The 15,787-nt window shown below is 45.7% G+C and overlaps 1 protein-coding gene across 1 annotated transcript; it reads right to left on the bottom strand.

The window, feature by feature from the left end:
* Positions 1-129: 129 nt before the first annotated feature.
* On the bottom strand, positions 130-9,692 carry BTNL9 (butyrophilin-like 9; the record flags this gene model as incomplete). Its single annotated transcript, XM_008564393.1, has 7 exons — positions 9,387-9,692; positions 7,741-8,088; positions 5,595-5,876; positions 1,487-1,615; positions 1,291-1,323; positions 390-410; positions 130-156 (listed from the first exon to the last, which is right to left on the bottom strand). Coding segments are annotated over exons 1-7 (958 nt in total), but the record flags the coding sequence as incomplete, so codon positions are not given.
* Between the last annotated feature and the right edge of the window lie 6,095 nt (positions 9,693-15,787).

Here is a 15,787-nt window from a genome sequence, read left to right as displayed (position 1 = left end):
CAAGTGACAGAGATTAATATGTGCTGTGGGATGAAGCCAGAATGAAGCATGATTGGTTAATCAGAGCGAGTTTGACTGGGGTGCTGAGATGTAAATGTGGAACAGTGGGAGGAAACGGGCTTCACTCACCAGCCTGGCCTTCTGCCCTTCTCCAGTCTGAAGCAGCCAAGGGAAGACAGGGAATTAGAACATTAGGACTCTTCAGCTTCCCCGCTCACAAAACACATTGTGCACCTACCCCTGCCCCTCTCCCCTTTCTCCTGCCACCCACACAGTTAGCATGGTTCCAGTCTGGGCATCATATCTGGTTGGGAGTGAGAGGAAGATACATGGATAACCAGAAGCAGAAACATAGATGAGAAGAAATAGTTCTAAGAGGGGTCACTTACCCAGCTCCATCTGAAGCTTCTCTGTAAGCAGAACACATGGAGGAAACATCAGCCTTCGGATGAGTGAAACCACTCTCTCAAGGCAGGGCACTTAAACCACTGCTAACCCCAACCTTATCCTTGGCTCTACAAGGCCTACGCAGAACACATGGAGGAAACATCAGCCTTCGGATGAGTGAAACCACTCTCTCAAGGCAGGGCTCTTAAACCACTGCTAACCCCAACCTTATCCTTGGCTCTATAAGGCCTAAAAAAGAAGTCCCATCTGAAAGATTCTAATGCTTCATCCTATTTTTTGCTCAAAGGCAGAAATCCATACTTGCTCAGGAAGGGAAAGCAGGTCTCAGTATTAAGGGGCCTCTTCCAAGGACTCAGGTCTTTTTGAAGAGGCTACTGCTCATTCATCACAGGCTTTTCATGAGGCTCCTGAATAAGTCCAGGCACTGAGCACAGCCTGCGTGGGCCTCAGGGTCACTTACTGGCTACATTATTTAAAGAACTAGAAGGATATTACACACATCACACCAGCTTACCCCAGTGGTCTGCAGCCAGCACTATTGGCATGGCACTCAGAACTTACCCAACTGTGCTATAAATTTCCCTGGAGAAGAAACAAAGAATAGAGAAAAATCTCTTATGTTGGGAGTACGAGTCAGATAGGATAGACCAATGTACACTGAAGCTTCATTTCCCCAAAGTGCACAGACTCCAGCCCTGTTCGTCTAGGAGCCCTGGCTGGGCTGGATAAGAGCAGCTCCAAAGCTGGGGAAGGGGAAGAGCAAAGCTCTGTCCCACCCCCTTTCAGCCCTGCTCTTGAGCTCCTCCTCACCCTCCCTTTCACCTGGTTGACCCAGTGCCCTCCCTTCTCCTAGTCAGGGATGCGGGCATAGTGTGTACTTACCTTGTTCCTTCTCTGCCTGCTTCATCAGCTTTTCTGAAAGGAAGAAGGAAGGGAGAAGACTGAGTATGCACCCTCCTCCACCTATTTCCATGTCCCATTCCAGATCTGTCCCCTTCTTTCCACTCTATGCCCCCTCTACCACTTTCTCCTGAACAAAGCCAGCTTCAGAAGTGCAGCCCCAGGGCCTGCCTCGTACCTTGGGACCTCCGTTGCTTCTGAAAGAAGTACAGCACCAGAATCGTGAGAAGAGCTAGGATGAGCAGCAATCCCACCAGAGTCCCAAGGAAAGCTGTCTTCCATGGGGAGGTTCCAGGTAAAAATATGTCTAGAAAACACCCCACAGGGAGTTGTGATAACTGAAAAAACCTGCTCTGATCAGGTCAGCTAAATTGTACTGCTTTGGGAAGTCTAGGGTAAATCAGTAGTTATGTCCCATGTCCTGTAAAACTTATCATAAGAGCATTTTTACTTAGAAACATACATACTGGTACCAGAAAAGTAATAAAGTAATTAAATAACTTAGAATGCTTCTTGTAACCCTTACCCTCAATTCCTGTATGCAGCATCCTAGCATCTAACCTAGTAGCAATCCAAAATCTATATGTATGTAGTAGCCAATAAACTGATGTGGTGATTAAGGGGGCTGTCCTCTTCTCTCTCTCCTTTGATTCTTCCACTTTCTTGTGATTATAAAATACTAAGCTCTGCTGGTCCCTTATAGAATACATTTCTCAGGGTGACCTCACTATGCAAATAGAAATGAAAAAAGAGCTGGAGTAGCTATTCTCATATCAGATAAAATAGACTTTAAACCAGAAACCATAAAAAGAGATAGAGAAGGCTACTGTATAATGATAAAAGGACCTATCCAACAAGAAGACATAACAATGATAAATATATAAGCACCCAACATTGGAACAGCCAGATTTATAATGCAAATACTTATTAGAGCTAAAGAAGGAGATAGACACTAATACTATAACAGCAGGAGAACTGAACACCCCACTCTCAACATTGTACAGGTCATCTAGGCAAAAAATTAACATAGAAACACAAGATCTAAACAACGTTTTAGAACAATTGGACTTGACAGATATCTACAGAACATTTCATCCAACAACCTTAGAATATACAATCTTTTCATCAGCACATGGAACATTCTCCAGGATAGACCAAATGTTAGGTCACAAAGCAAGTCTCAACAAATTCAGAAAAATTGGAGTTATTTCACGTATTTTCTCAGATCACAATGGATTAAAACTAGAAATCAATAACAAATGAAACTCTGGAAACTATACAAATACATGGAAATGAAACAGCATTCTACTCAATGACATATGGGTCCAAGAAGAAATTTAACAGGAAATCAAGAAATTTATTGAAACTAATGAAAATAATAACACACCATACCAAAACCTGTGGGATACTGCAAAAGCAGTACTAAGGGGAAATTTGTGTTGAAACTAATGAAAATAATAACACACCATACCAAAACCTGTGGGATACTGCAAAAGCAGTAGTAAGGGGAAAACTTAGCTCATTAAATGCTTACTTCAGAAGAATGAAAAGATGGCAAGTAAACAACCTAATACTTCACCTTAGAGAACTAGAAAAACAAGAACACTCCAAACCCAAAGTTAGTAGATGGAAAGAAATAATTAAGATCAGAGCAGAACTAAATGAAATAGAAATCCAAAAAATGATTCAAAAGATCAATGAAACAAAAAGTTGGTTTTTTGAAAAGATAAATAAAACTGACAAACCATTAGCAAGGCTAACTAAAAAAAGAAGAGAGAAGACCCAAATAACAAAAATTAGAAATGAATAAGATGATATTACAACTGATACCTCAGAAATACAAGGAATCATTAGAGATGACTATAAACAACTGTATGCCAACAAATTTGAAAATCTGGAGGAAATGGATAAATTTCTGGACACACACAAACTACCAAGACTGAGCCAAGATGGCATAAAAAATCTGAACAGACCAATAACAATCAAAGAGATTGAAGCTGTTATCAGCAGCCTCCAAACAAAGAAAAACCCAGGACCAGATGGCTTCACTGCAAAATTCTAACAAACTTTTAAAGAAGAATTAATACCAATTCCCTACAAACTATCCAAAAAAATTGAAAGAAAGACCATTCTCCCAAACTCATTCTAGGAGGCAAACATCACCCTGATACCAAAACCAGACAAAGATACAACAAAAAAAGAAAACTACAGGCCAATATCTTTGATGAATATAGATGCAAAAATCCTCAATAAAATACTAGCTAATAGAATACAACAATACATGCATAAAATCACATGCCATGATCAAGTGGGATTTATCTCAGGGATGCAAGTTTGGTTCAACACACACAAATCAATAAGTGTGATACACCACATCAACAAAATTAAAGACAAAAACTATATGATCATCTCTACAGACACTGAAAAAGCATTTGACAAAATACAACATTTGTTCATGATGAAGACTCTATAAATTTGGTATAGAAGGAAAGTATCTCAACACAATTAAAGCCATATATGACAAACCCACTGCCAATATCATCCTGAATGGGGAAAAGTTGAAAGCTTTTCCTTTAAGAACAGGAACAAGACAAGGATGCCCACTTTTGCCACTCCTATTCAATACAGTGTTGGAAGAACTAGCCAGAGCAATTAGGGAAGAGAAGGAAATAAAGGGCATCCAGATTGGAAAAGATGAAGTCAAACTATACCTGTTTGCAGATGATATGATCCTATATATAGAACAGCCTAAATACTCTACAAAAAAACTCTTAGAATTGATAAATGATTTCAGCAAAGCTGCAGGATACAAAATCAACATGCAAAAATCATTAGCATTTCTATACTCCAACAATGAACTAGCAGAAAAAGAAATTAGAATAGCCCATTTACAATAGTCACCAAAAAAATAAAATACCAAGGAATAAAGTTAACCAAGGGGCTGGCCCGTGGCTCACTCGGGAGAGTGTGGTGCTGATAACACCAAGGCCATGGGTTCGGATCCCATATAGAGATGGCTGGTTCACTCACTGGCTGAGTGTGGTGCTGGAAAAAAAAATAATAAAGTTAACCAAGGATGTGAACAATCTCTACAATGAGAACTGAAAACCACTGTTGAGAGAAATTAAAGAGGACACAAGAAGATGGAAAGATATCCCATGCTCTTGGATTGGAAGAATTAACATTGTTAAAATGTGCATATTACCCAAAGCGAGCTACAATACAATCCCCATAAAAATTCCAATGAAATTTTTCTCAGAAATGGAAAAAACAATCCTCATATTCATATGAAATAACAAAAGGCCACAAATAGCCAAAGCAATACTGAGCAAAAAAATAAATAAATAAAGCTGGAAGCATAACACTACCTGACTGTGAACTATACTACAAAGCTATAGTAACCAAAACGCATGGTACTGGCATAAAAACAGACACAAGGACCAAATCCAGAAATCAACCCATACACCTACAACATCTGATCTTCAACAAAGGCACCAAGTCTAAACACTGGGGAAGAGACTGCCTCTTCAGTAAATGGTGCTGGGAAAATTGGACATTCATGTGTAAGAGAATGAAACTAGGCCCGTACCTCTCACCATATACCAAAATCAACTCAAAATGGATTAAAGAATTAAATATACATCCTGAAACAATAAAAGTCCTTAAAGAAAACATAGGGGAAACAATCAAGGAAGTAGGATTGGGTACAGACTTTACGAATATGACCCCAAAAGCACAGGCAACCAAAGGAAAAATAAACAAACTAAAAAGCTTCTGCACAGCAAAAGAAACAATTAACAGAGTGAAAAGACAACCAACAGAGTGGGAGAAGATATTTGGAAAATAGACATCTGACAAAGGATTAATATCCAGAATATAGAAGGAACTCAAACCACTTAACAGTAAAAAACAAGTAACCCAATTAAAAAATGGGCAAAGTAGCTGAATAGGTATTTCTCAAAGGAAGATATATGAATGGCCAACAGACACATGAAAAAAAAATGATCAGTGTCACTCAGCATTCATCTAAAGAGTGGAGCTTATGGGTTTTAGTATATGGCCTTTGACAAAGAAATATTGGCTCTCTGGGGCCTCCCCTGCTTACTGTTTGGGTTGTCAGCTGTACTCAGTAGGTCCCTGATATCCAAGTTGTTGACTGGCCTTGACACCTGAAAAGTGTCAGCCAGGCCCCAGTATCACCCCCTGTCCTTGCAGACTGCCTTTGGGCCAATGGGCTTAGAGAACATGATGACTAGGAAAATCAGGTTGAGTCAGCAGCCACTGACCTGCTATCTGAACCATAAACTCTTTCTTCTGGATCAGCAGGGGGTTCTCGATGGAGCAGGACACGTTGCTGTGGGCCCCCACTCGGACAACCACAGATGTTTCCAGACTGAACAGGCCCCAGGCGTCCTGGACGATGGCTTTGGATTCTGGAGGCAGGCACTGTCCCTGACGGTCTCTCCATTGAGCCTTCGGCTTGGGGTACCAGCCACTGGAAGTGCACCTCAGCTGAATACCTCCTTCCTTGAAGCCCTCAAGGGAGATGTGAGGGTCTGAGCCCAGCCCTAGGAGAGGCAGGAGGAGTGGGAAAGATCAGGCTCCTTCCCAGAAGTTGTGTGTGGAGTTCATGCCACTGTTTGTCATCTGCAGTCACTACAGGTGTTACAAGCTGTGACTGCTCTTAACACATGTGTGCACTTGTGGCCTCCCACCTGTGAACTGAAAATCACAGTTTAAATCAGTGGTGGCATTTGGGAACAATACTATCCCTGAAGGACATTTGGAAATATGAAGGGTGGTCATTTCGTGGGGAAGTGCTACTGGCATTTAGTCATATTGCGCAAGGAACAGTCTCCCTAGAATGAAGAATAGTCTCACCCCAAATTCCAATTCACTGTCTTCTCTCTCTGGAATCCCACCAAGTGCTCGAGTGCCCGTGCTATACGAACTCCTTTGTCTCCCAAACTTTGTGAAGTTAGCTTTATACTTTGAATATATAAAACATTAATATGGTTGAAATATCAATACCATATAAAATGTGTACAAAGTGTATTAGTCCATTTCCGTTCATTCTAACAAAATACCCGGAAATGGGTGATTTATAAGAAAACAAAACTTATTGCTTACAGTTTCTGAGACTGGGAAGCCCAAAGTCCAGGGAACACATCTAGTGAGGGTCTTGGTGGTGGGGACATTGACCCAGAGGACTCATATGGCAGAAAATGACTGAGCAGAGAGACACTAACCTCTCATGTGCTCTTCTTTTAAAGCCCTCAGAACCATCCCTTATTTAATCCACTCACTGCAGCACGGTCCTACAACCTAGTCACCTCTTCAAGGCCCCACCTTTCAATTATCATGATAGGATTTCCCGCCCTCAACAGGTACAGCGGGGATCTAAGCTCCAGTGAGGTTGGGGATGGTATCCAATCTACAGCATCAGGAAAGCCCAGGCCCTTTTCTACCCTTTGCATCCTATTACCCTCCCTGCCCTTGGGTAACAAATTTCATTAGTTTCTGGTTCATCCTTCCTGCATTTCTTTTTGCAACATTTCTCCTTCTTTCTCACACACACAAATATATATTACTGAACCTCTTTTTCATCTTACTTTTTTCTCTTAATACTATTTTTTTTTTTGGCAGTTGGTGGGTAAGGGGATCCAAACTCCTGACCTTGGTGTTACTATCACCATGCTCTCCCAAGTGAGCTAATCAGTCAGTCTTGTCTTAACAACACATCTTAGAAACTACTCCACATCTGTTCCTAGAGCTTCTCCTTATTTTTTTTCAGCTGCATATTATGGATCACTCCATTGTTGGGTGGATCACACTCAGCTCTTACACTTGAACATTTAGGTAGTTTCCACTATTTTGCAATTACAAATAATGCTGCAAAGATTAAACTTACATACATGGCTCCTTCCTATCAGAGGTGTTGGAGGTGCATCTTCAGCATAAATTTCTAGAGGTGTGATTGCTGGGTCAAAGGGTAGATATGTAGGCAGTGCTCTTAGTTATTTCCAAATTCCCCTCTCCTGGAGCTTCGCGACTTTGAACTCCACTAACAAGGTACAAGAGGGCTTGCTCCCACAAAGCTCCGCCAAAACCGTGTGTTCAAACATTAGGATTTTTACCAGTTTGATAAGTGAAAAATTGCATCTTGATGTAGCTTTAGTTTGCCTTTCTATCATCATGAGTAAAAATTATCATCTTTTCACATGCTGAGTCACCTGTGTATTTTTTTTTTGTGTGAACTGTTTCTTTTGTTCATTTGCTGATGGACCTATCCCTCAATTTTTTATTTTTATTTTTAAATTAGGGATATTTTCCTTTTCTCTGTGATTCTATATCTACTCTTGAGCAAAGCAGCTGTATCCAAATGGACTCATCTCTCCTTGACCTCTGCTGGGGCTTGGCCAAGTCACGCACCTGCTACCTCCAGCTCCCAGACAGCTTCACCGGAGAAGTCGCTGGAGAGGAAGCGGCACCCATACCGGCCCTCATCGGAGGGCGCCACACGGTGGAGCTGCAAGATCACGCTGCCGTCAGCGATGTGGTCCTTGAGGAGTTCGGTCCTGTTCTGGAACTGCGCCATCTGCCGGCTGTGGCGCTCCTGGCGCTCCTGGTACAGGTGGACCACCTCCGAGTCCCGGTCCCGGAACCACAGGATCTCCATGTGCTCGGCGTCCAGGGACGACGACAGTTGGCACTGGAACTCCACCTCTTCCCCGACGAGGGCCAGGATGGATTCCCCAGGGCCTATCACCTTGATCTCCTCTAGGACGAGAAGCCAGAACAGACAAAATCAACCATCTTCAAATGTAATTTTTTATTACACCCCTTGGCAGGTCGGGAATCAGTAAACCACTCAAATGAGGAAGGAGAAATACTCTACAGAACATGGTCTGGTTTCTTGAATAAATAACTGTCACGAAAAAAGTTAGTGTGATAAATTTAAAAAACATACAAGGGACATTACAACCAGATGCAATGTATGGTGTTGAACTGGTTTGAACCAATAAACTGCAAACATTATTTTGGGGACAGTTATTTATATATAGCCAAGGCATTAAAAGAAATGGAATCTTTGGCTGGGGGGCGGGGGGGAAAGCAAGTTTCAAAACAATATGTGCACTATCATCTTGAGTAAAAATTACATATTTGCATAAATGTTCAGAGAAAAAGATCTGAATGGAGAGACACCAAATCGTTGATAGTGGCAATTTGCGTAAAATGGGAATAGATATTTACTTATTTTTGCTTGTCTGATTTTTCTGATTTCTTATAATGCACATGTACAGTTTCTAGAAAAATAAAGGGCATTAAAAAATAATCTATGGAGGATCCCTGCTCCCTGGGTTTTCCTGTGTGAAGACCAGCCAAATCCTGCCTTTGAGACATTTATCATGATCTTTCATTTGATTCTCTTCCTCTGCAATGGTGTCTCCATGTGTCTCCCACACACTGATGTCTGGCCCTCCCTCTCCCTGGGCACACCCTGCCTCAGTTTGCCCTCCATCTGTCATCTTATGGGGGAATGTGCATCCTGCAAGGCTCTGCTCAAACAGTACCTCTTCTATATGGTTCTCGTTGGCTTTCCAGGAAAAAAAGTATTTCTCTTAGCTGTGCTCCCATAGTCTTTGGATGTGATTCTCTTGCAGCCCTGGTCATACACTGGATGGCCATTTATGTCATGTCCATCCCCCTCCCTTGACCATGAACTGCTTGAGTACCTTGGCTATGCCTCAGTCTCCCTGGTATCCCTGGTTTCCAGACCAGGACATTTTGCATAATTAGTTTACACCCTCTGTTGGCTGCTTCTTTCACCAGAGATGGTAGGAACATGTGAGGTCTTTCCTGCCCTTCAAATGCTATACGGGGTCCTGGGGAAGTGTATAGGGGGGCTGGGGTGGGGGGAGAGAATGGGTGAAGAACTGAGGGGCTGGATGGTGCTCAGGGACAGTGGCTCTTTAATAACTGGGAAGGAAATCTTTTTGCATTTTACCAGCTGGCATGGTGGGCAGAGCTGAGGTGCTCATGTTCTGGCTGGCTGGGCTGCAGATCACACATGCTACCTGAGTTTGGCTCCCCAGGCCGGAGAAGGAGGAGGAGAAGGAGGTAGGTGTGGAAGAAGAGACTGCTGGGCAGAGATCCTCTCTGCGAGGAGTCCAGGGAGACTAGGAAATTCACCATCTCTTGTCAGCAGTTGGGGCCACCTGGAGAGGGACAAAGAAGTGCTGAAGTGATGTGGGGGAGCTGGACCTGGTCCATCGGGCCTGAGGTCTGTCATTGCCACAGTTATTTTTTCCGGTTCTCGAGTTCCTTACCAGCCCTAGTACCTGGCTTCTTTTAACCCACAGCCAGATTGAGAGCTGCTTCTAATTTTATCCGGCAGCACTGTTGATAGCGTCATCGGCCTTGCTCAGAGCTGTGAGAGGATAAGGCTGAAAGGTCCCAGAGGAAGCAGCTTCTGAGCTTTATATTGTTTAGAGCCAGGAATAGAGCCACTCATTGTGTGGTGGCTCAGCAACCCCCTCCTCTGGATTTGGTGACTTTCCACAAACAAAGAGAAATCTCTGAAGAATCTCACATACAGCTGAAAGGTCCCAGAGGAAGCAGCTTCTGAGCTTTATATTGTTTAGAGCCAGGAATAGAGCAACTCATTGTGTGGTGGCTCAGCAACCCCCTCCTCTGGATTTGGTGACTTTCCACAAACAAAGAGAAATCTCTGAAGAATCTCACATACGTTTTTATTCTCCCTGTCTCATCACCACCTACCCAACCTTTCTCCCACTTCACTTTGCCCTGGAACATTAGGTCCACAGAACAGAACACAGAGTTCTGCTCTTTCAGAAGTGAGCGCATGCCCAGCAGCTGCCTGAGAACTGCAGTGACATTCTGGAACTTATTCCTCCAGAGACCTCGGGTGGTGCCTCCAGGAGGTCAGCTGATAACTGTCTCGGTGTCTATAGCATCTTTGAGCGACCAGTGAAGGGTGATCCCATCTAGCCACCCTTCCCCTCACCTATGGTCTGGGAGACCCAGCTCCAGCCCAGACAAGGGCCGACCCCTCCCACTCCTGATGCGCTCTTGGACCCTGCGGTAACGTCTCACAGTCTGGCTGTCAGTGAATATGGTGCGGTTAACACATCTTGGGAGACGTACAAACCTTTCCACATTTCTTCTCCGTTTAGTTGTGAGATTTAAGGCAGAATTTGTAACTGAGTGAACCTCAGTCTCCTTGCTTGAACGATGGAGGAAAGAAACCAATGTCAACTCAGAGGGTCATTAAACCTCCCGCGGGCTGGCTGGGTGCTCTTTAAGTAAACGCCAGTGCCTCCTCCTTCTCCCTCCACCTTCCAAACATCCCCTCTGTCTTCTTCCAGAGACTGCATCCTCTCCATTCACTCCATCACAGCACCCCAGGCAGGGAAGGCCCACAGTGGGCCTCAGACTCCCCTTCTCCTGCCTTCTGCCACTCTATTCCCCCCTGCTTGGTTCCTTCTGCAGATCTACAGTGTGGCACATGTCCCTGGTATCCCATGGCTGCAGAGCCCCAGCCACACTGTCAGCAATACAACTGTCAGAGTGTAGATGAAAGGTTTTACAAGCTTCTGGGTCATGCTGCAGAAGAGGGGTCATAGAGGGTATGTGAGGATGAGTTAATCCTGGGGGGCTCCCTGAGTGACCCCTGGGCCAGGAAGGATCAAGGCTGCCAGGAATACAACGGGATGAGGGGCAATGGTCTGTGAGGTGGGGTGGGCCAGGCAGTTCTGGCTCTGCCCTCCTGGAGCTCAAACGCTGTCAGAAGGAGGTGGAGCAAGCTGAGGGACTCCATTTGTGCTTCATGAGGGGCCGCTCACAAGGAGGAGGTAGGAGCCCCTCCACGGGGGCTTGGCTGTTTGATGACCAGCAGTTATTGGAATCATTATTCTCACAATAAGCAGCAGGAACAGAGGCCTTGAGCCAGGGCTGAGGCTCTGGCTGGAGGTCTAGCTCCCTGCCCTTTGTGGCTGACAGTAGGAATGTGTCTATGACAGGCCTGTAAATGGTCAGTGAAGGATCAGAGTCCACCCCGGCTTTGTGCTTCCTCACCATCTCCCTCATTCCCTTTTCTTTTGTGCCTCAGTCTTTCCTTTTGGTTAGAACTAGACACTGGTTAGAACCCCATGAGGGCAAAGCCATGAGGGGTCTATCAATGTGCAGATAATGCCCTCCAAAACAAGGGGGCTCAGGCTGTGTTTGTGGATCCATTTGGATGGGCCGGATTCTGAACAATTATTTGAGGCATGAGTTTGGTGGTAACGCAGGCCCTCTCAGGACGAAGGCATTAATGGGGCATTAGACAGGCCCTGTAGCTGGGGGCAGTTGGCCCCACAGAGGAGCACTTGCTCTAGTTTTCCTGGACAGGGGGAGGCTGCCACCTCCTGGGGGGCAGGGGATTGGGGTAGTGTGTTCCAGAACTGTGCAACTGCTAGAGGGACCACAGTTCTCTGCTGTGATACACCCATCTGATTTCCATCACTGAGGCTGCAGAAGGTTGTCAAAGCACACAAACAATCACATACATGTGCCCACAGTAATAAACACGAACACGAATTGGGCACTTAACTATACCACGAGCAGTATTCTTCTTATTATTATTACTAAAAGGTCAAAATTACAGATAATCAAGGCACAGGAGGCTTGACGCTCCTGCACACACAGCTAGTAGGTGGTTCTATCTATCTGGTTCCGGAGCCTTGCTCTATGCTTCTCTGGATACAAATTCCTCAGCAGCTGTGTCGTGTGTCAGGTCTGGACACACAGTTCAGTCACTTCTGTTACCCAAAACTGCTATTAGGAACCACCCAGCCACAGACACAGTACTCACCCTGACCAGGCATCTCACAGGTACACTCAAGAAGCGTCTGGGTCATGAGGTGTCAGCCACAAAACCAACCAACCAACCAACCCACAAACAAATGAATAAAAATGTTAAAATCCCACTGCCAGATAAAACAGCTTAAAAGTGGAGTCTCCCTAAGACTATGTCTACCGTATCTTCTCAGACAGGAGGCACAAAGTGCTTCATCCCTTTGCCCCAACACTCAAGAATGTCACCTTGAAAGCCTTTAACCACAGGGAGACGATCTAGCAATTTCCTGAAGGGAAAAGTCACTGACTTGCCCCTTTGTGCCCCGTACAGCACCCTCCTCCCCACTTGCTGCCTGAAGCCCACCCTTTCCAGCCTCACTTTCCAGTTTAAAGCTCTAATCCTTATTGAAGTTCAAGGACCCCCTTGAAAGAAATACTCTCCAATTTCAGCTCTTCATAGCACAGTTTAAATGGATCTCAGATTGTTCCAGTGAGGAGTTTTGCTAGGGGAAGGAATGAGACTGGGCACGTGGGATATTTGGGGAGGTTAGAGAACCCAGTGAGGGGTTCAGGCTAGAGCTGAGCTTTGCTGGTGGGGTACCTTTTCTCTGCTCTCCTGGGAGCCTCTGGGCTGTTCCCTCCGGAAGACATGGGAAGAAATAAGGGGTCACACACACATGCCAAAGAAATGCCGCCCCCAGCCCTCCACCCAGCGGAAGCCCATTTCTCCCTTTCCCTCCTTCTCTTCTTTCTTTTCCTTTACTTCTCACTCTCTCCCTGGCCCAGCCACGCCCCGCTCCTGTTCTCTTCTCCTGCATCTCCAATTTCTAAACAATGCTCAGTGTTCTTTGGATTTCCAGTCCCTCAGCTTTTGCATCTCCTGAAAGATTATTATTTTTTGCTTTTGCTACTTTTGTCGGCTCAGACTGTGTAACTGTAGTATGCTTTGCCCTTATTCCCTCCTCCATGTCCTAAGCAGTGAGCCCCGAGGGGTAGGTAGGGCTTTTACCTCCCACCCTCCCCCGTCCCGTGCCCTCTGCAATGCCTTGCTCTCCAACCACTGTTACTGCTCACTGGCCTGTACTTGTTTGATTTCAATAGACGTACAAGAGGATTCCCACCCCCAGTTTCTAAGGGAGATGAACTGACTCAAGAGGGGAATCTCAGAGAGGCTTGAAATCCTTTTCATTTGAGCAGGAAATGGGACACATCAGAATCCTGACTCCTCAGGTGGAGCTTGCCTGAACGGGCATCTCCTCTGGGCCACACTCAAAACATCCCGTCCTGCAGCCAGGCTCAGCTGATAAGATGATGCCACACATCACAGGCTCTCCCTGAAAGCCTCCCATCATCATTTTCTGCTTTCTGTTTCTGAAAGGTAGTGGTTTAGATAGCTGTTGAGAATGAGCCACATACCTGGCATGTAGCAGGAAAAGGTCCAAAATGTCAGATGAGTGCTGGTGACCTCACCTCCCCTGCAAAGGGCGACAACTGTTGCAAAATGCCTTGGTCCTAGACGCTAAGACCCCCTAGACAAAGGCTGGCAGCTGAGTTCAGGGGGCTAGCTCATTTGTGACAGAATTATTCACCTACCTTCCACCTTAAGACATAAGCTGTCTGCTCTGCCCTTTGCTATAAAAACCAAGATGGATAGAACAAAACGAGGAAGTCTCCATCACATCCTGTCTCTGTGAGGAAAATCGTGAATTGAATTCCCATGGAAAATGTCCCTGCAGGGTCTTAGAAGGAGGGGAAAGGTATCTGGGAGTTTCGTAGAGACTGAAAGCTGCAGAGGCTCACAGTGGGAAAAAACACTCCAGCTGGCTGCGCGGATCTCTGGGCGGGTAGAGCTGGGACTCCAGGGAAGGCAAGAGGACCGTCCCTAGCTAGTCCCTCTCGTCACAGCAAAAGAGACAGAGAATAGACAGCAATCTCCACTAACTACGGGCTGGGAAGAGACTGGAGTCAACCTCTTAACCCCCTACACCCTTCTCTGCATGGCAAGGTCGGTAAGGAAGATAGTCATACACAGCTTGGAAGTACAGTGGGGTGCTGTACTGGAATTTCTCAGATGCAGTGGGGCTAAAAAAAAGCAGCAGCAGCAACAATTACTACCTCTCCCCACCCCATTTGGCCATGGGCCACAGTGTGACTTTGCTATTAGTGGGAGAGAAGCACAGTTGACCAAGGCTCTACCACCTGGGTGTGCCCCACACTGACATCCTCTGTAGGGGACAGGTCAGAGCTGTGGCACTGGGTAGCTCAAGCACATAGAGGACACTCCAGGGACTCTCAGAAATGCCTGGTGTCTGGAGAGGGGCCTGCGGAAGGTGCTAGGGTAAGCAGGTGAGTAGGCGGAGGTGGGAATCAGTGAGCCACAGGGTACGGACTTGAAGGCGACTGTGCAAGTTCAGACCGCATGGGAGGCTTGACTTGCTCATGTGTAAGGATGTGCCTCGGGCAGCACAAGGGGCGGAATGCTGAGCTCAGATGGTGGGTGCAGGTCCCTGGGGCTGAGGAGACACAGGAGGGCTGAGGGACCGATTAAAGCGGACACTGAATAAAGAGCAGGATCAGGGAAACGATGGGTGCCAGGAGGTGGGGGCAGGGGCAAACATTCTGAGTGGAGGGGGGCGATTAGCATGTGTGGGGTAGGAAGAGACTATGGAAACTCACCAGTGTAAGGGAAGGCTGAACAAAAGTAGATGGGACTGTGACCGTTGTCAGAATCAAAATGGAGTCACTTATTTCGGACCCTGGCAAAATGGATTCAGGAGGTCATGAAGGTGGTGACGGGGCGGGGGAGGGTGACGGGGGGAACGGGGGTTGTTCTCATGCATATTTGGTTGATAACAGGAACTATCACAAAAGACTCTGCCAAAACCACAGCCTTGCACAAAGGCCACTGCAACCTTACACAAAGCATGCTTCTGCCAGGACATCTGCCCAGCAACTGCCTGATCAGTCCTGGACTCACACCCCCCTTGTTATTGATCCTTGTAGCCAAGGATTATTACTTTAAAACAACTTATGTAGTCCGCCTCATTTTACCTTTAAACACCCTTTCCTTCGTTTGCCTTCCTAAGTACACTTATCACCTCCACGGTTCTTCACAGCATGCGTACCCCTGATTTACAAATCCTCTGCTCATCCCTGAATAAGTTCTTTTTTTTTTTGAGGGTCACTTTCTTTATTTGCTACTTAGATCTACAGTACCGAATTGCAGAGGACCTTGCATGCTACACAGGGAAGTTGAATTTTGTTCTATGGGCATCCACGAGCCATTTGGAAGTTCAAGGACCTGAAGCAATTCAGGCTAGAGAAGAAAAATTGCAGGTGTAGGGAGGAGCTATTTTGAAACATTAATCCTGAGCTTTTTGTTGCCTTCCCCTTGGGTTCCTCCATGCTGCCAGCGGAGAGGTGAGATTGTCAAAGAGGAAATGCAAAGAGAGAGAAACAGGCAGGGTCCATTTCTGTGACTCCCAGACACAGCCCTGGAGGGATGTGGGAGCGAGTCTTCACCTGCCACCATCTGCACTCAGGGTGCACCATCCAGCAGGAGCTAGGATCCCTACTGTGTCCCGTCCCACCAGCTGCAAATGGGTACCTCCCATTCCAA

Source organism: Galeopterus variegatus, unplaced genomic scaffold, assembly GCF_000696425.1.
Source record: "Galeopterus variegatus unplaced genomic scaffold, G_variegatus-3.0.2 Scaffold18568, whole genome shotgun sequence".
In the NCBI taxonomy this organism is placed as follows: Eukaryota; Metazoa; Chordata; class Mammalia; order Dermoptera; family Cynocephalidae; genus Galeopterus; species Galeopterus variegatus.
This window is presented reverse-complemented; position numbering and strand designations above follow the sequence as displayed.